This window comes from Triticum aestivum, chromosome 3D (genome assembly GCF_018294505.1).
Source record: "Triticum aestivum cultivar Chinese Spring chromosome 3D, IWGSC CS RefSeq v2.1, whole genome shotgun sequence".
Classification (NCBI taxonomy): Eukaryota; Viridiplantae; Streptophyta; class Magnoliopsida; order Poales; family Poaceae; genus Triticum; species Triticum aestivum.
In genome coordinates, this window is record NC_057802.1 from 473,694,020 (window position 1) to 473,713,102 (window position 19,083).

At 52.1% G+C, this 19,083-nt stretch overlaps 2 protein-coding genes across 2 annotated transcripts; one reads left to right on the forward strand and one right to left on the reverse strand.

The window, feature by feature from the left end:
- Positions 1 to 9,289: 9,289 nt before the first annotated feature.
- Positions 9,290 to 10,424, forward strand: LOC123074984 (steroid 5-alpha-reductase DET2-like). Its single transcript, XM_044497689.1, has one exon. The coding sequence runs from the start codon at positions 9,452 to 9,454 to the stop codon at positions 10,250 to 10,252; it is 801 nt and encodes a 266-aa protein (XP_044353624.1). The 5' UTR covers positions 9,290 to 9,451; the 3' UTR covers positions 10,253 to 10,424.
- Positions 10,425 to 13,032: 2,608 nt separating this feature from the next.
- On the reverse strand, positions 13,033 to 18,799 carry LOC123079772 (alpha-glucan phosphorylase, H isozyme-like). The gene is made up of 15 exons (XM_044502574.1): positions 18,551 to 18,799; positions 18,288 to 18,467; positions 17,762 to 17,938; positions 17,591 to 17,676; positions 16,966 to 17,155; positions 16,390 to 16,482; positions 15,866 to 16,050; positions 15,674 to 15,791; positions 15,465 to 15,593; positions 14,865 to 15,083; positions 14,578 to 14,781; positions 14,310 to 14,468; positions 13,901 to 14,164; positions 13,631 to 13,821; positions 13,033 to 13,522 (listed from the first exon to the last, which is right to left on the reverse strand). The coding sequence occupies exons 1-15, from the start codon at positions 18,725 to 18,727 to the stop codon at positions 13,396 to 13,398; spliced, it is 2,499 nt and encodes an 832-aa protein (XP_044358509.1). The 5' UTR covers positions 18,728 to 18,799; the 3' UTR covers positions 13,033 to 13,395.
- Positions 18,800 to 19,083: the final 284 nt, after the last annotated feature.

Sequence of the window (19,083 nt, forward strand, 5' to 3'; positions counted from 1 at the left end):
GGCGACTAGGACACCAAGGATGCAAACATGGCGAGCTACCGATTCCTCGTTCAGCAAATCAGCGGATACTTTGAAAGATGCGAGTTCCTCCACGTGCCACGGGCCGACAACGAGCAAGCAGATGCCCTGGCACGAATCGGCTCCACCCAACAAGCTATACCAACCGGCGTCTCTCTCCAATGCCTCCTCAAGTCGTCTGTCAAGCCGTCTCTAGAATCAGACTCCATCTTCGTACTGCCTGCCCCTGATGCAGTTGGATCCGACTTGGGGAACCCAGCAGGCGGCTCAGGGACTTCGACAGGCGGCCCGGGGACTGCCGTAGTCGCACCCGGCTCGGGGACTTCAGAACCCGGCCCGGGGACTGCAGCAGTCGGCCTGGGGACTGCAACGACACAACAGGCGGTGGCCGACTCCAACTCTTCACCACCCAACCCACCCACCCTGGTCACAGTAGCCGTATTGGCAATAGAAGAAGTCACAGCTCCATCATGGGCCCAACCCATCCTCAACTTCTTGGTAAACAGAGAGCTGCCGACTGACGAGATCTCGGCAAGACAAGTTCAACGCCGAGCCGGAGCATACACAATAATAAACAGAGAACTCGTTAGGCGCAGCGTCACTGGAGTCTTCCAGTGCTACGTCGAGCCAAAGAAGGGCATAGCAATCCTCAAGGACATCCACCAAGGCGAATGCGGCCACCACGCGGCCTCAAGATCACTTGTCGCCAAAGCTTTCCGCCATGGGTTCTTCTGGCCGACTGCTTTGGAAGACGCCAAGGAATTAGTCAAAAACTGCAAAGGGTGCCAAGTCTTCAGCTCCAAGCAACACCTGCCGGCTTCTGTACTCAAGACCATCCCCCTCACCTGGCCCTTTGCCGTATGGGGATTGGACATGGTGGGCCCATTCAAGATGGCGCGCGGCGGCATGACACATATGCTTGTCACCGTGGACAAATTCACCAAGTGGATTGAAGCCAAGCCAATCAAGAAGCTGAATGGGCCGACTGCCGTGACATTCATCGCAGATATCACCACCCGGTATGGCATACCACACAGCATCATCACCGACAATGGCACGAATTTTGCCAAAGGAGCACTGGCACGTTTCTGCGCGACACATGGCATCCGACTGGACTTAGCGTCCGTTGCCCACCCAAAGTCAAACGGCCAAGTCGAGCAAGCAAATGGCCTCATCCTCTCCGGCATCAAGCCCCGATTGGTCGTACCATTGGAGCGTTCGGCCGGCTGCTGGCTCGACGAGCTGCCCGCCGTCCTCTGGAGTCTGCGTACTACCCCGAAGAAGTCAACCGGTTTCACCCCTTTCTTCCTTGTATATGGTGCCGAGGCTGTCATCCCAACTGACATTGAGTTCGACTCACCTCGAGTCACCATGTACACGGAGGCGGAGGCCAAGAAAGCGCGAAGACGGCGTTGACCTGTTGGAAGAGGGCTGGCTGTTAACACTCAGCCGGTCCGCCATCTACTAGCAGGGTTTGCGCCGTTACCACAACCGGAAGGTCAAGCCAAGATCCTTCCAAGAAGGCGATCTTGTGCTCCGGCTGATCCAGCGAACAGCCGGCCAGCACAAGCTCTCGGCCCCTTGGGAAGGCCCCTTCGTCATCAGCAAGGTCCTAGGCAACGACTCCTACCACCTGATCGACGCACAGAAGCCGAAGGCACGCAAGAGGGATGATTCCGGCAAGGAGTCGGAGCGACCATGGAACGCCAATCTCCTCAGAAGATTTTACAGTTAAAAGCAGTATGTACCACACTACCTTTTGTATTAAGTACAAGACAACGGGCCCCCCGAGGTGCACTTGGGGACTACCCTCTTTTATCTATGTATGACGAGTGTCATACCTATGAATGTGTTACTACATTTGTTTTTCTGTCCGGCACCGGGTTCAATCAGTCGGCCCGGGGACTTGCCGCCTTGAGTTATATTAAAGTTCTACCTGCAGTCAGACAAGTAGTGTGCCGGCACCCAAGCCCTCTCTTGTTGAAAGTCGCAGCTCGAAGAACCGACTGTCCGACTGGCAAGAGTCAAAGGCAGAAAAGGATGCCCACACAAAAAACGGCTAAGGACTAACGAAATTATATAACACAAGCCGGCCTCCCACCCCGCCTACCGGCTGTCAGAATAGCCGGCTGGCCGGCTTCCCATTCACCTTGCTACAATCCAAGAAAGCTAGAGTACTTGCCCTCCCAAACAGTCAAGCCCTTCCCCAGCCACAGACTGCAGAGCAGCTGTTCGGCTGGGAAGGCGGCGACCAAGGGAGGGCGGCAAAGGAAACAACCAAAAGGATGAAAAGCAAATGCAATCGGAAGCCAAGCACATGCATGATTATATTTACACAAAAGGCCTTCGACAGGCCGGCAGTCAACATAGTTTGAATACACCCCAGTGGGTGGAACTGCGCAAATTTAACAAAATATTGTTCAAAGAGTAATAAACAGGAAAGTAAAGGCGGCGGATCAGGCTAAGGGTGCAACAGGCGAGCCGGGTAGGTCAGTGGAGATTGCAGTGCCGGCTGGAGGAGTGGCCGGCTGGCGAGTCTTGGCTTGATCATCGCTGGCTGCAGACGGTGCGCTCGCACGCGCCTCGTTGCTGGAGGCACGATCAAGCTGAGGTTGGCCGGTTGCTCCACCGTCTGGCACGACGTCTTCACCATCCTCTCCCTCCTCCTCTTCGCCCTCGTCGCTGGAGTCGATCTCCTCCGTCGAGTCCTCACCATCCGCTGGGTTCAGCCCAAACCACTCCTCCGGCTGAGCAACGCCGTCATCATCCACCTCAGGGGCAAAGGCACTGGTGTCGGTGTAGTCGGCGATCGCCGAGGCGCGCTGGATGATAGCCGGCCGCACCGTCTCCAACTCCTCGTCGGCCTCCTGCCGCCAGGTGGCCAGCTGGTCCAAACTCAGCTCAGGATACCAAGCTTTGACGAACTCCAGCGCCGCCTGGTGCCTGACCGAGCTGCAGAAGCTTTCCAGGCCTCGAAGCGGCCAACCGCTACCTCCAGCCAGTCGGCAGTCCGACTGGGGGTACGGGGAACCACCTCGCCGGGCCAGAGGGCGGCCAGCACTTGTGCCCCAACGCGCTGAAGACGGCGGAGCATGCGGTGAGCCGGCTGGAGGCGGGCTTGTATTGCCAGAAGCTGCTCTTCAAGCGACCGGCGAGCATCCGGCGCTATCTTAGCACCAGCCTGCCTTTGTGCCTCGCGGTGGGCCTCGACGACTTGGTTGGCGGCAACGGAGTAACCAGGGAAGTACTCTGCATAAGTAAGAAAGGAAGAGAAAAAACACAAAGTCAGAAAATGGACCAAATGGCAAGCGGCAAGCAAAGGAACAAAGAAGAAGGCGGCCTACCGTCAACCAAGTCTTCGATCTGGCCATAGCCATTGATCAGCGATTGCCTTGCCTCAGCCCAGATCGCCGCCTCAGTCTCGTATTCGGCTTGGAGGGCGGCCTCGCTGTCCTGTGCCACCTTCAGGGCCGCCTTATGGCTCTCCTCCTGGTCGGCCAGCTTCTTGACCAAGCGGTCACGCTCCTGAGCCAAGGCGTCGAACTCGGCTTCCTTGGCGCGAAGGGCGGTCTGGGCCCCACCCAACTGCTCCCTCAGTTTGGCATTGGCCTCTGCAGATATGGTAAAGAAGAAAAAAGCAATAAGAAAGAAGTCGCCAGGAAAGATCCGGCCCGACTGCTCAGCAGTCGGCCCGAATCTCGGGGACTACACCCAGTGGGTGCGCTGACGCGCCCCCACGTGAGATAAAAGATGAAGCACTTACTCCGGCTCTCAGTCAGATCAGTGGTCTTCTGGTTCAGCTCCCGGGCCTGGGAGTTGAAGGCAGCCGCGCGGAGTTTGTGATAGTCCTGCAAGTAGGACAGAGGAGCGAATAAGAACAAGATAGCAACCGAAGTCTACTAAGAAGTTCGAAGCCGCCTGCTCAGCAGCTGACTCGGAACTCGGGGACTACACCCAATGGGTGCGCTGACGCGCCCCCACGGAAGAAATCAAGAACAAGAAACAAAAAAGTGGGAAGACTCACCCGAATGGCCGTCCGCGTCGCGAGGAACTCTTGGGTATACTGCTGCAGCACGGTGGCCTGGGATTGAAGCCGGTTCCGGACGTCTTGAGCCGCCACGTTCAGCACGGCCGTCCCACCACCCGGCGTCCACCCTGAGCTGGCGCTGGCCATCTCCAGATCCTGGGCCGACGAGCTAGAGCCCGCGACCCTCTGCGGATCCGGCGCCGAAGTCGCCTTCCCTGCGCGTTGGCGTGATGGCGACCGGACCACCAGGTCTGTCCTCGCAGCCGGCTCGCCTCCAGCCGGTTGCACGGGCGGCGCGTTAGGCCGGCTGCCTTGGTCCGCCCCAGTCGGCGATGGCGGTGCCGCCTCCCTCTCCCGGACGACGACGACGTCCTCCTCCCTCTCCATCCCCGGCAGGTCGCCACCGGCTTCCTCCGGCGGGGGCTCCGGGATCTCGGGCGCCACAGCGCGCAGGGGGACGACAAGTAGGGCCTCCGTCGCCTTCTCTGCGGCTGCAGCCTCCGCCTGGGCCTCGGCCGCCGCGTCAGCTTGTGCCGCCGCCGACTCCTCCGCCATCTCCTGCACCGCCTTGGCAGCGGCCGCCCTCAGCTCCTCCGCCTCCCGCTCCTCCCGCGCCTCCCGCGCATTCCGCTCCGTCGCCGCTTGAAGCTCGGCACGGGGGTCCATGCGGCGGGCGCTTACGGATCCTCCCGCCGCTCCAACCACGGTGGCGGCAGCGGTCCGCTCAAGAGAAAGCGGAGCCCTGTTTGATGAATCAAGACAAGGACTCAGAAGAAAATCAACAAAAAAGAAGAAGGAATACACGAGAGAATTGTCACTTACGCCGAAACCATCTGTGGCTGCTTCACCACCTTGCGGAAGCGGGCAGCCTTCGCGGCTGCCTCGTCCCGCTTGGTTGCCGCCGCCGCGCTCTTGGGCTTCTTCGGCCGACTGCCGAATAGGCTCGGTGCGGCCCGGCGCTTCTGCGCGCCGCCTCGGGCAGCCGGCGCGGCAGATGAACCCGCGCCATGGTCGGACGCCGGCTGGTGGCGCGGGACGACTTCCGCCTCGTCATCATCCGGCCAGTCGTCGAAGCTGGCTCCAAGCCCGGAGCCGCCTGCCTCGCCGCCTCCCACCACGGTGTTGTCGTCCAAGGCGGCCGCCCCCAAGTCGGGGTCATCCAAGTCGTGCGTCGCCCGGTCAGGGAGATATTGGTGCTCCACCCCCGCTGCCCGGGCCGCCGGTCGAAGGAGGGGGCTCTGCCAAGACAAACCGACTGGTCAGAGTCGGCCAAGAAAAACTTGGTGACAAAAGTAAAGAAGAGAAGAAAAAGAAAGTTTACCATAGGCGGGGGATTGGCACGGGAGTACGGCTCCATGCCAAACTGCCACTCGTCGGTGAGCTTGCAGTTCGCGAGGTAGTTCACCATGAGAGCTACCTCGGCATGAGGCATCTCCTTGGTGCACATCCGACTCGGATCGAGTTGGCCGCTCATTTGACAAATCATATAAGGGCGGCCTTGGAGCGGGAGCACCCCGGCGCACCACGAAGGCGGCCAGCAGGTCGGGCCCGGTCAGGCCCTCCGACTGGACCATTACCCGGAGTCGCGCGACGGCGACGGCTCCAGCAGGCGACAACGTTCTGGCCCGATAGGACCACTGGGCCGCCTCCCAACCGGCGGGCCGGCTACATAAGCCGGCAAGTTGACGAAGTCGCCTTGCGGGGCGACGTTATTCACGTAGAAGTAGGATTTCTGCCAGAGCTTCACCGACTGGATCAGCGTGATGGCAGGAAAGGGGTTGTCGGCTACCGGCCTCCGCACTACGATGAAGGCGCCGCTCTGAGCCGGCACGCCCTGCATGGCGATGCCGAGCTTGGACTGGAAGAATTACCCCCAGAGCTCGAGGGTGGGAAGGACGCCAAGGAAGCCCTCGCACAAAGTGACGAAGGCAGACAGCAGCACCACCGTGTTTGGAGTGAGGTGGTGCGGCTGGAGCTGGTAGAATTCGAGGAAGGAGCGGAAGAAGGCGCTCGCAGGCAGGCCAAGGTCGCGCAGGAAGTGCGAGCGGAAGATTACCCACTCGCCCTCCTCCGGCGCCAGCGAGATCTCCTTCGCCGGCGCAAGACGGACCCACACATGGTCCCTGCTGGGCAACCGCCGCGTCTTGCGGAGGAAGTCGATGTGGTCCTCGTGGACGTTGGAGTCGTCCCAGTCTCCGCCGCGCAACATGACGGCAAGAAGCCGATGAGAAAGGCGCGGCGACGGCGAAAGTACGGCCCTGCGGCGGCGAAGCTGCGGGGTAGTGCGAAGGCTAGAGGGACGGCGCGGCGGCAAGGGGCTGCAGCGACGGAGAGGAAGAAGAAGAAGATGGCGGAGCGAGGGTGAGCGTGCGAGCGTCTGCCGCTCCCCCTCCTCCCCCTATTTATAGCCTCGTGCGGCGAAGCCGAGGAGGCGAGGCGTGGGGGGACGTGGGATTAACTGCGCCCACTCCCCCATGTCCCGCGATTTTTGCGCCCTAATGGCGTGCGGAAACCGCCGTTGGAAGGTGAACGACCCGTTTTGGGCCACAGAAGATCCACACCTAGGCCTAGGCATGGAAAGTGGCGGGCCCGGGCCTGCGGCGGCGTCCCGTCACGCGCGTGGGCTGGCATGCTTTTCCAGCCGGAGGGTGCCACGTGGCGTGCGGGCGGCAAGCGGCCGGCCCGCAACCCGGCGTGCGTGCCAGCAGGCTCCAGCCTTCAGACTTCAAAACCTCACCAAGACGGCGCACCTGATCAAAGCCGGCTCCTGGCTGCTGGCTCTTCAAGATAGGAAGCTGATTGAGCTTCTCGTCCTCCTTTCAACCTCGAAGCCCTACCAGCTTCGGGGACTACTATCGGAGTAAATGGCCACGGGTAGGCTAACCGACTCCCCCTGGCTCTTCAAAAAATTATCGGGCCGATCGAGCCTTCAAGCACCCAAAACACAAGGCTGCCTTCCCCTGGCCGGCTATCTCACGGACCGACTACGGGAAGACGGCCCGGCCCTAAAGACCCTCCCGGAGAGGGCCACAAGATGGCCGACTCCAAAAAGCCGGCCACAAGACGACCGACTCCCAGAAGCCGGCCACAAGAAGATCGGCTCCCGGCAAGCGGCCAAGATCGCACCCCCAAGGGCTGCACCCACATAACGGTGACGAGACGGGGCGTGGCTACAGTACAGCCTGCCACCCCCGAATCCCGGAGCACGCGTGGCCACAGTGCGCCGTACGGGTCGGCCATCCCCCGTCCGGCGCGGCACTGTTGCCATGTTGACCATGACGCCACCCACGACAGGCTGCCAGTACGGCCCGCGGGCGGCGGGCTCCTTCAGCCAGGGAGACGCTCGAAGGCGGCCAAGCCTCCCCCAGTCGGCCTGGGGCGTAGCCGGCTCCCAATAGTCGGCTACCTCCCTCCCTCGAAGTATGTGCATCATTAAGGAGACAAGACGAGGTAAAGCTACAGTGAGAGCCCGCCAGGCGGCGGCACTGTAGCCATGCTTACCTCGACCAAGCCCTCGTCATCAGAGGCGAGGCTACAGTAACCAGCCACCGACAAGACCCCCAGGCGGTGGGGCCGGCCTGTCGGCCAAGAGGCCGGCAACCGGCTGGACCCACCAGTCGGCGGGCCCCAGCGGCCGGCGGAGAAGCCGGCGAATACATACACTGACGGCTAGGACCCACGTCCAGCCAGATTACCATTGTACCCCCGGGGGTAGGCCTATATAAACCCCCTGGGGCACCCATGCAAAGGGTTGATCTCTTAGAGTTTTAGACACCACATAGAGAGAAAAGGAGAGCTAGCCTTGCCCTTCTTCTTCCTCTAGCCAAACAGCTCAAGGAGCCACTTGTGTTGATCTAGTGATCATGCGGAGACCCCGCAGAGCAGGACTAGGGGTGTTATCTCCACGGAGAGCCCCGAACCTGGGTAAGATTCGCCGGCGTGCATGTCTTCGCCTTATCCCGTTTCCAGGCACTGGCGATGTCTTACTGGCTCCCACAATGATAAGCCACCCGTTGGCATATGTCGCGCCTACCACCCGACAGGGGCGACGGTGATGGATGTCGTTTCCGCCCGAGCCGCCCTAGGAGCAACGCGGGGGCTAGACTGAATACTGTGCAAAGTTGGTATACTGATTAAAAGCGCATGTCTATTTAGCAGGTGTGTGTAAAAAAAGTTTCAATCAGTCGCTTTCTTTCCTGACGATGGGATCAATATCCAACGACCTCAATCATGTTGCAGACTGTTCATTTTCTTCCTCCTGACACGTAATAAAATGGTGATTAAGCGGGTCTTTCCGCGACAGGCCTCTGACTCACCCGCTCCCTAGGTAGGTCGGTCGCAATAGGCTCAGGCTCATGGTGGATGCGCTTATGATTACCGTGCGTCGCTTATCTTCTTCATAGGGCTGCATGTCGGCCGCCACTCGGTGCCTTTTTTCTTATTCTTATCTCTCTTTTCTTTTTTTGGGCGTGAGTGTATTGTTTCCACGGCCGTCGTATTTGCTGTATCATTTAGATGTTGGTTGTATGGTTGGTTGGTTTATTTATAAAGCAGGGTGAAAGCCTATTTTGAGAAAATCTTCTTCCTCCTAGCACCAGTTCTTTCTCCCTCGCCCCTTCCGCCTGCCTCCACTCCCCCCTCCCCTGTCCTTGCTTGCCACCGCCCCTCCCATCTCTCTAAGGCCTGCACCACCGGAGAAAAGATAGATAATGGGGCTATGGCTTCTCCGACAAGCTTGGGGTGAACTAGAAAATGTGACTGACGCGAAGAAAATTTTCAGGCACGTGAGATATACCAAAACCGGATAAAAAAGGGAGACGGTGACCACATTGCTGAGCACCCGGGGAGGTGCGTTGTTGTCACGCGTGGCGCAACACCCGACCAGGCCGGCGATGCCAAACGATATGGACAACGGAACTTGCGATGGCATTGGTGCTTGCTGTTCACACAGAGTCCAAGCATCATTACGTACTACTAATATACTTGTTTTCTCTTCCAACTAGTACTCGCAAAGATCAAATCACGGCGTGTTCTCAACAACGATACCAAAAAAAGAACTGCTTGAGGATCGTAGCTGACGACGCTCCCTTCCCACTCTACTTTCCGCCGAATCAACCGTTTTCCGTTGACAGCGATATCCATCTTTCGGGTGCGGGGCGTCATCATTGACACCACGACCCCCGTCCCAGATGCCAGATTCCCCTCTCGCGGTCCCGCACCGTACAAACCAAACGCAGTCTGCAGTCCGCAGTCCCCTTCGATGTCGACGCCCGAGCAAACCCCAAATCCCCACCGCTGAACAGTATATATCACCCGCCCCGGCGCACCCCCGCTTCCATCCCACCCGACCCGACCCCCGCGCGGCGGCCGCACCCGTCCCCAGACCCAAGAGCGAGCCGACCGAAGATGTCCGACCAAACCGCCGCCGCCGCCGGAGCCGCGGGCGGCGACGCGCTGTTCTCGCGGTGCCTGCTCGCGCTCTACGTCATCAGCCCGGTCACCGTGTTCCTGCTCCGCTTCGTCTCCGCGCCCTACGGCAAGCTCTCGCGCCCGGGGTGGGGCCCGGCCATCCCGGCCGCGCTGGCCTGGTGCGCCATGGAGAGCCCCACCCTCTGGCTCCCGCCCCTCGTCTCCCCCCTCCCGCTGCTGCTCGCCGCCCCGCTCGCCGCGCTCCCACCGGCGCTCTACGCGCTCCACTACGTCAACCGCACGGTCCTCCACCCGCTGCGCATCCTGCGCCTGCGCCGCGCCGCGGCGCCCGTGCCCGTGCTCGTCGCCGCCTGCGCCTTCGGGTTCAACCTCCTCAACGCCTACGTGCAGGCCCGCTCCTGGGGGCTCCACGCCGGCCGCCCCGCCTCCGCGCTCGCGCTCGCCCGCTGCCTCGTCGGGCTCGCCCTGTTCGCGTGGGGGATGCGGGTCAACGTCGCGGCGGACAAGGAGCTCCTGCGGCTCAAGGAGGCCGGGGGCGGGTACAAGATCCCGCGCGGCGGCTGGTTCGACGCGGTGACCTGCCCCAACTACTTCGGCGAGATCGTGGAGTGGCTCGGCTACTGCCTGGTGGCCTGGTCGCCGGCGGCCTGGGCCTTCTTCCTCTACACCTGCGCCAACCTCATGCCGAGGGCCAGGGACCACCGCCAGTGGTACCTCAACAAGTTCGGCGGCGAGTACCCGGCGTCGCGCAAGGCGGTCATCCCGTACATCTACTAGCCTCTGCAACTTCTGTCACCTGGGATCGAAGGGGAAAAATGGTGTGGGTGAGGAGAACTGTAATTCCTTTTCTTCCTTTTCCTAATGGCTGCTTGTGATTGAGGATTGGCTGATTCCCTTCCTTTGGAAATTGAATATGGTTTGGAGAAAATGAACTTTTCTGAAACCTCAACCACATTGTTCTCTGGATCAACACTGAACCATGATCACCTTGAAGTGATCCCATACATGTCCCGCAGACTAAAAATTGGACGATTTTAAAAATAGTCGCGCAACTTCGTTAGTGCAGTTTTAGCTTTGGTAGTGCAGCTTCAGATATTGAGATTCTCCATATATCATATTGAATGAGCTCAGAACGAGAATGGTTGGACCTTGAACCGAAGGTTTAAATAAACAATTCCAAGTACGGAGTACATCAGTATGTCATCAGTACATCAGTATGTCTAAAATGTCAATCTCCAAAGAACTTGTATGACATTACCAACTCCAGAAAGCATAAGCTCCCCAAAGTTTATACCAAAGTTGTACTAAATCAAAAACACTTATTTTGGGACAGAGAAAGTACATTTCAATACCAAAGATAATCAGAACTTGAATTATTTTATTGAGAACCCGGACGATTCCAGTTCATGATCAAAATAGTATGGTTACAGACCAAAAGAAAAAATAGAAGAAAAAGGAAAGTTGCATACTATGGCCCTGTTTGTTTCAGATTTGGGGGCTGTTTTTGGACTTGGAAAAAGCTGAAGCTAAAACAAAAGCTATTTTAGAACAGTTGTGGAACCACAACCCAAAATTGTTTCGGGCTATTTTCAGTTTAACAATCCAATACAGCCAAAGCTGTTTTCCTAGCCCCTCTACCTTTGGTGTTTGGTGGTAATTATGTCATAAATGCCATCGCAGCACGACCTATCTCTCCCTTCGCGCCCTCTCTTCCTGAAACATAGCGTTTTCACCAGCTCATAGTTGTGTCCACAGCTGAATCCGTCGAAACTAAAGCCCAAACAAGCACGGCCTATATGCACTTCAAGGTGCAACGGGACACACAACACAACGGGCTTCACAAGTTGCTTCATTCTTCTAACCTATTACCATGTCCTGGTTTATTAGCCCCCTTGTATTTCGGGTTATATTTTGACCATAATTTTAACTAATAAAATATAAGTTATACGTAGCAAAAATAATATCCCCGGAAACTATTTTCAAATACGAATGCAACGAAATACATTTTTGTGACATGCATTATATTTTGTTAGTTAAATCTATGATTAAAATTTGACGTAAAATACAATGGGGACCAATAAACCAGGACAAAGGTAGTACAACAGAAGCATGGTGATTCACTGTAGACCATTATAACTCCTTGAAGACGAGGGCAGAAGTTTGGTGGATGCCATCACCATGCTCTGTATGCACATGTCATATCATCCCACAAACAGCGCACCAATCCGGTAACGCTTGTATTTGACTATGTAAATCTGCCTCTTACTGTTTTTCAAGGGCTCTCTAACATCTAACAACACTATGTCAGTAGAAGGCGTTTAGTAGTAACAAACTCACCAACCTTTGTAGTCAGAGATGTCACCATTGAGTCATCGTCATCGGGTAGATGATGTATCTGAATCCAAATTGTAAACATGTTCAATTCAAACAATGATGTCTTAGAGAAGCCATCATACAGAGCTAAAAGAACCGGATTCCCTCGGAAGGTCAAAGGCCCTCCTTCCATCACCTTATCCCAATCACCAAGGCACATGAGCTGCGCCGCAAACAACTTGCTACCCAGCGATATGAATTTGACATCCTTTGCCAGATCCTACGTTGTTCTCATGTTCTTGAAGAACCAGTATTCACTAAAATCTTTCTCCATATGCACCCGAACAATCGCTAACCAGCGGGTTGCCTCCGCTAGCGACTATTCTTCCTTCTCAAACACAACATCATCAAGATCTTCCTCTCTAATTCCAAGTTTCTTCATCATCCCTTTCAAGTCATCCTTGCTCTTGGCGCCTGATCCAGATACACTAGATGTTGTGTTGAAAACCCCTAGACTACGTTACAGATTATGGGAGTTACCCCTACCGCTTGTCCCTCCCCACTAGCGATCCACCAAGGGGCCAAAATCGATGTTTTGACCCTTTGTGCTAACTTTAACACAAAATGAACATTCCTGAAAACTTTAGCACAATCTGAGTTTTTTTGAATGCCAAAGTACCTACCTGGCGTTGCTGGTCACTACGAAACACCAAAGTTCAAGGCGTTTCATCTTTGTGCAACACCATAGGGGTTGGCGTTTCTCCCTTGTAGTGGTGGCTGATGCTAGCTCAAGGGCAGAACCGCCAAAGTCACCTGTGTTGCATAGTGTAGCAGAAACACCACGATATTGTGCATTTTTAAAAAGGGTCAAATCATGCTAAAGTTTGCAGCGGGGTTCATTTTGTGCTAAAGTTACTAAAAAGGTCAAAACAGTGATTTTATCCGCACCAAGGCCGGGAAGCAGTGTAGGGCTGCCCTTTAATCAGCCCGAGCGGAGGTAGCCTGCGGGGAAGATTGACTGGAGGGAGTCAAGGACTCAACACCGTGGTGGCGCAAGGAGCAAAACTCTACCAGGAGGGAAAAGGTTGGCTCTTTATTATGACTTGATGTTAATACAGGTTAGTGAATTCATTTTCAATATGTATTTTCAAAATCAGTTACTAATTGCATCCTAGGTGTTGTGACCCTTTATTATGTATCGATTGTAGTTTCTAATGAGAAGAGAGCAATTTTGGGAAGGAAAATGTTCCAACAGTGGACATCTTTTTATATATATAAAGACTTGCAAACTATGCATAGAGCCATAGACCTACATGAAACTATTCACCAAACAAAAACTGTCACTCAATCAACCTCTTTGCTGCACTCCATATTTTATTTCCTTAACCAAATGAGCACCAAAAGTTAAAACGGGCTCTCCTATGGGCGCAGCGTGCCGGCACGCTTTTCGGCGCTAGTTCTTCTCAAAACTGCAGCGGAATAGGCTTCGTACGTTGCTTCATTTTTCTCAGCTACAACGGAAGCAGGGGTTATTCACCGTGGATCATTATAAGATCCTTATTACTCCCAAGCATCATCGTCCAACACCTCTTGATCGCGTCTCCTCTTCATGGAACAGGGCAGGCCGAAATGCCCCAGATCTCCTTGGCGTACTGGTCGATGGTGCGGTCGCTGCTGAATTTGCCGCTGCCAGCCGTGTTCAAGATAGACATCTTGATCCATTTCTTCTTGTCCCTGTCATGGAAACATGAGTTAAACATTCAGCAAATCCCTGACATGATACTTAGTTCTAGAATTAAAACTATCAACCCAATAGAAGGAATATTGTGTTTGTATCCTTACTTGTAGGCTTCATCAACCCGGGCCTGTGCATCAATGTAGCTTGGGAAGTCATAGCCAACAAGGAAGTAGTCACCACGCCCAAATCCAGTGTTCCCTTCAAGGGAATCCAAGAGAGGAGTGTAGTCGTAAGTGCCGAAAGCACCACTCCTGATAAACTGCTTGGCTTCTTCAAAGCGTGGGTCTGGCTTGAACTGCTCATAGTGTAACAAAGAAGTTAATAGCCCATCTGATAGTGAGAATAACGCGCAATCCACTGGGAAAATATCTTACCAAGCCATTTTCCCTTTCCTTCCTCAGACCAGCAATCTGATCTGCTTTGGCACCGAAAAGGAAGAAGTTGTCTTGCCCTACTTCTTCTCTGATTTCAACATTGGCTCCATCGAGAGTTCCAATGATAACACAGCCATTCAGAGAGAACTTCATGTTACTTGTTCCACTTGCTTCCATGCCTGCAGTACTGATGTGCTGTGACAGTTCACTGCCAGGAATGAGCACTTCAGCCACTGATACGTTGTAGTTTGGAATGAACACCACCTGGAGAAACAAGAACCTCATATTAAATCATAAAACACAATTTAATTTTAATTTATTTCAGTAATGTTCATCCCACCAAAATTATATGTATATTTCGATTGGATGGCAATTGCCAAAGAAGATGTGGATGCTGTACAATTGATACCTTCAGATATTGGTTGACGTCAGCATCATTGTTCACCACAGCACCAACATCATTTACCAATTTCACTATTCTTTTAGCATTGGTGTATGTTGCAAATGCTTTCCCTCCTACCATGACAGTGCGTGGTGTAACCTTCTTCCTCTCTTCTGCGCTCATTTCCTAAAATGATACATAAGCCTATTTCAGGACCGTAATACTGAATATTTTCCATCTAATTGAGACATAGTAAAGCTGTAAGAATAGGGTAACTCCAAGAAATAAGCCAAACCTTTAACTTCTTGTATCTGTACACAGCTCCCAAAATGTTCAACAGCTGTCTCTTGTATTCGTGGATGCGTTTAATTTGTATATCGAAAAGGCTATTTGGATCAATTGTAACACCAGTCACATCCAACACATGCTTGGCTAAGCGCTTTTTGCTGGCCAGCTTGGCTGCTGCCCACTCAGCATGTAGTTTTTCATCATCTGCGAACTGTTAAAATTTTCAGTTATACTGTGATAGTGTGATGGGCAATAACAAAAAAGAGATGGAATATTAGAAGCATGCACACATACTTTCCGAAGACCGGTGAGAAGATCAAGGTTGCTTGTCCACTGATCTGTTTTTAGCCATTTTGTGACTATTTCACTCAGCTCAGGGTTGCAAAAACGGAGCCATCTGCGGGGTGTAATTCCATTAGTTTTGTTCTGGAATTTGTTAGGCCAAATAGAGACATAATCTGCAAACAGCTCTTGTTTCAAGATGTTGCTGTGCAACTCGGCCACTCCATTCACCTGTGAGAAGAATTTAGTAAACTTCATTATGGTCCGCCTCATATGATAAAGGAAAGCAAATCGATGCTGGAGTAGCCCAAAAAGTACAGAACAGAGAGCTCCAGAGCTAATTGAAGCGCCCATAAATTAATAAAAAATCTTAACAAGTTAGCATAAAGAAGCAAGTACAGAGAATGAGTAAGATACAGTAAAGTGCAAAATACATAAATAAACTAATCATGGTCCAAATGCAGGATATTCACTATGTCTTTATGATCTTAAAAAGAAAGACAATGTAAAATGGTCCAGTAGGAGTATAGAGACAAAACTACCGTGTAACGGGCTGTAGAACATGAAAAATGAAATAACAGGATGTAGAACATGGCAATGAAATAAGAATACCGTATGCCCAGCCACGACACACAAATTCGCCATCCGCACTACTGGCTTCTCGGGATTGTTATCTAAAACCCTCATCGATTCGATCTTTCCCTCCATATCCTTGCGGGTGGAGATTACCATTTCCCTAAACTGCAAGCAAATGGCACAACTTTGTCAGTTTGTGCCATAACTGTTGTGTACCGAAAGAGTAAATGCGGCTTGACAGTTACCCGCTTGTCAATTTCCTCAATGATTTCCATGTGACGTGGAAGCAATTTCCTCATTACAGCCTGTGACCATTTCTCAAGAGCTTCAGGAAGAACTGTGTGATTGGTGTAAGCAACCGTCCTGGACCATGAGACAGATTTGTAAATAAGTATGTAAAGGTAATAATGCAAATTTAATATTAGTGAAAATCTCACTTATTTGTGACAGCCCAGGCTTCGTCCCAACCAAGTCCCTCCACGTCCATAAGCAACCTCATTAGCTCAGGGATGGCAAGAGTTGGGTGAGTGTCATTCATTTGAACAGCAACTTTGGAAGGGAACTCGCTCCACTTCCCTGAAGCTCTGTCAGATTTCCTTTCCTTAAATCTGAAAATAATATCCTGGAAAAATTCATAGTCAGTTCTGCTTGTCAAACATTTATGACGGAGGATAAAAAATAAAGATATTTATAGAAGATGAAGTAAGACCACGTTGTAACTGAAAGGATAATAATGCAATGGGATTGAAAAGTCTGGCCAGGTTAATAATAATAGCGATTCAAGTTTTCTTAAACAAAACTTGAGCTTGCATTTTTCTCATGCTAGGTGGTGGAAATTTCATGCACAGCGCAACTGTAAGAATACTGTTGCAAGTATCTCTTAACATCATTTCTCAAATAAACATAAAAGCACAAGCTGGACATAGGTGCAGCTTCCTGTCATAGTAACCATTATAATTACCTGAAGTGATGCGCTGCAAAGGAAATACTGCTGCTTTAATCTCAGAAGCTTTCCTTCTTCTGTAGCATCACCAGGATAGAGAACAGCACATATCTACAGGATATAAAATATATTTTAAATCAAGCTAGCTAATTACCTAATTCATAAATGACGAAATCAGAGCAAAAAGATACAATAGTTACTTCTGGTTTAGATATAGGCATTGATAACAGATAACAGATAGGAAACACACATAATTCTCAACTTATTATCTAATATGGATTAACACCTCACTTATCAGTCAGAGCTAAAAAAATCATATTAAAACCACAATAGATAACCTGTTAGCATTATTTTTCATCGAGTTGTTTGATGCGATGGTTAATGCGTGGAAATCTATAGAAAAACATGGTTATCACATAGGGCAGGTTATAGTGGACGTGTTTCCTTTAAATAAAAGATAAAATTACTGGTTTTAGTATGTGATGCCATCGATCAGGAGCAGTATTCACAAAGTTAAAGGCTCTCTTCATTTAGTCTCGGCTAATGTATCCCATACAAGTAATTGAGTGAATCAGTTTAGGACTTGCATATCACCTGCTGCGCCCTCGAGTGAAGTTGAGCAGCTGACTCATACTGGCCATCATTGAACTGAAATAAGTTGAAATCCTCAGCAGTAGCTGTTGCATCCCAAAGGCGAAGACTGATTGCATTTTTTGTCTTGTACCCAGGAATTGGCACATCATAGGCTAAAGCGTTCAGAACTTCTCCACCGGCCCATTTCCGCCTATCACATGATAAAGCAAACAAATGTATCAATTAGAGGGACACAAAAAGTGAGTCTGTGATAGTGGATCCAGTCTAGTGTACAAGAACTCTGATTAAAGCATCGCGAAATCTACTTTTTTTTATCCAGTCTGATGTACAACAACTCTGCTTAAAGCATCGCCAAATGTAGTTTCATGCGTGAACATTCATTCATATACGCTCAACTTTTTTGGACCAACAAAAATACATATTCAAAACATGTGATCAAACAAGCAGGGACTACAGAGAAGATCCTAGATCTGTAAATTAAAACACGGAAAAGAAATGCAGTTAAAGAAGCACCATACTATCGTTTTGAATTTAGAAGGCATCACGTCATGAAAAACTCATCTCAAGCTATTAATCAATATTTTATCACAAATAGCACTTGTCCAGGTGTCAATCTATGGCTTACTTTCCATCGGGCGAAATCTCGACATGGCCGAAAAATCTGATTGGGTATACAACGTCATGCCTGACAATCTCCCATGGGCTAAACTTCTGAAAAAATTAAACAGCAAAGCTATTATCGAGATCTAGATAAAAAAGGTTTGTGAAGAATGTTATGAGCATATAGAAATGATACATCAAGCCAGTCTTCAGCGATTTCTTCTTGGCCCTCCTTGGCAATGCGCTGCTTGAACAGGCCATATCGGTAACGAAGGCCATAGCCCCAAGAAGGCAAGTTCAGTGTTGCCATTGAATCCAAAAAGCAAGATGCAAGCCTGCCCAGGCCACCATTTCCCAGAGCCGCATCTCTCTCCTGAGTTCAACAAAAATTCACACCATCAATTTCTGTTGACAAGAGGCTCCAGACGTTTCAATCAAATCTTACGGTTCTCTCCTATAAAATTACGGTTTCACATCTAAAATACTACAGCAATTATCTCATATAAAACATTTTTTTGCTTGGTTAAGTAATGGATCAGAAAAAAAATATCTAAGCCAGCCAACCAGAAACCTGAACCGATTCTACAAAAGCCAAACAAAACTTAGTAGTACTGCTTCAATTAGACAATGTCACGGTCAAACAAAGCACTAAATAAATAATGTCACTCCCAAGAGTACGAAAATAAATAGCCAATTAAACGAGAGGCACTTGGATCGCTCACCTCTCCAGCGATGGCCTCGAGCTCGTAGCCGAACTTCTTCAGGGCGTCAGCGTAGGCGCCGGTGATGGCGAGGTTGCCGACGGCGTTGGTGAGCGCGCGGCCCTGTAGGTACTCCATGGACAGGTAGTAGGTCTGCTTGGGATCCGTCTTGTGGAAATGCAGGTACGTGTCGTTCCATCTCTGCAGACACAAAAGCACAGATCAACATTCAGCACCGCGGCGACGGAGGACGCGAGCGGGCGGCGCGAGAAAGCAAACGGCACCTGGAGGAGGTGGTCGCGGACGCTCTCGGCGGTGGCGTAGAAGGCCTGCTCGGGGCCGAATGCGAGCGGCGAGAAGTGGGGGCTGTACTGCGCGTGGTAGGAGATGTTGCCGGCGATGGCGGAGGGATCCTCCGACGCCGGGCTGGCCGCCGGCTTCACCTTGTCCGCCGCGCTCATCGTGGGGTGGGGAATGGCGGTGTGTCTGGGAGGTGGTGAGTTCGGGGCGGGCACCGAATGGGAACGGTGAACTGTGGAGGCCGGGGGGCTCCTTTTGTAGTGGTGGTGGAGAGAGCAACGGATCCGAGAAATTTGGGAGAGACACAGAGGATTTTTTTAAAGTTTATTAGTACAAGTAAGTGGTTGAGGACCAAAAGCAGGAGAAAATGAAGGACGCATCAGCTGTTTTCTGGGCTCCCCTTTGATAGTTTCTTCGGCTCCTTGATTTGCGAGATGATTTTCCTTTTTGTTGTGCAATAGTGGGTTTTATTCGAGTGGAGCATTTTGGTGACCCGGCCCCATGGGGCCCGAATTTT

Coding starts and splice junctions, on each gene's coding strand:
- LOC123079772 (XM_044502574.1), bottom strand. CDS start 18,727: ATGAGCGCGGCGGACAAGGTGAAGCCGGCGGCCAGCCCGGCGTCGGAG. Junction 17,677..17,761: donor TCGCTGAAGACTGGCTTGAT/GTATCATTTCTA, acceptor TAATTTTTTCAG/AAGTTTAGCCCATGGGAGAT. Junction 15,084..15,464: donor GTGTCGTGGCTGGGCATACG/GTATTCTTATTT, acceptor TTCTTCTCACAG/GTGAATGGAGTGGCCGAGTT.
- LOC123074984 (XM_044497689.1), top strand. CDS start 9,452: ATGTCCGACCAAACCGCCGCCGCCGCCGGAGCCGCGGGCGGCGACGCG.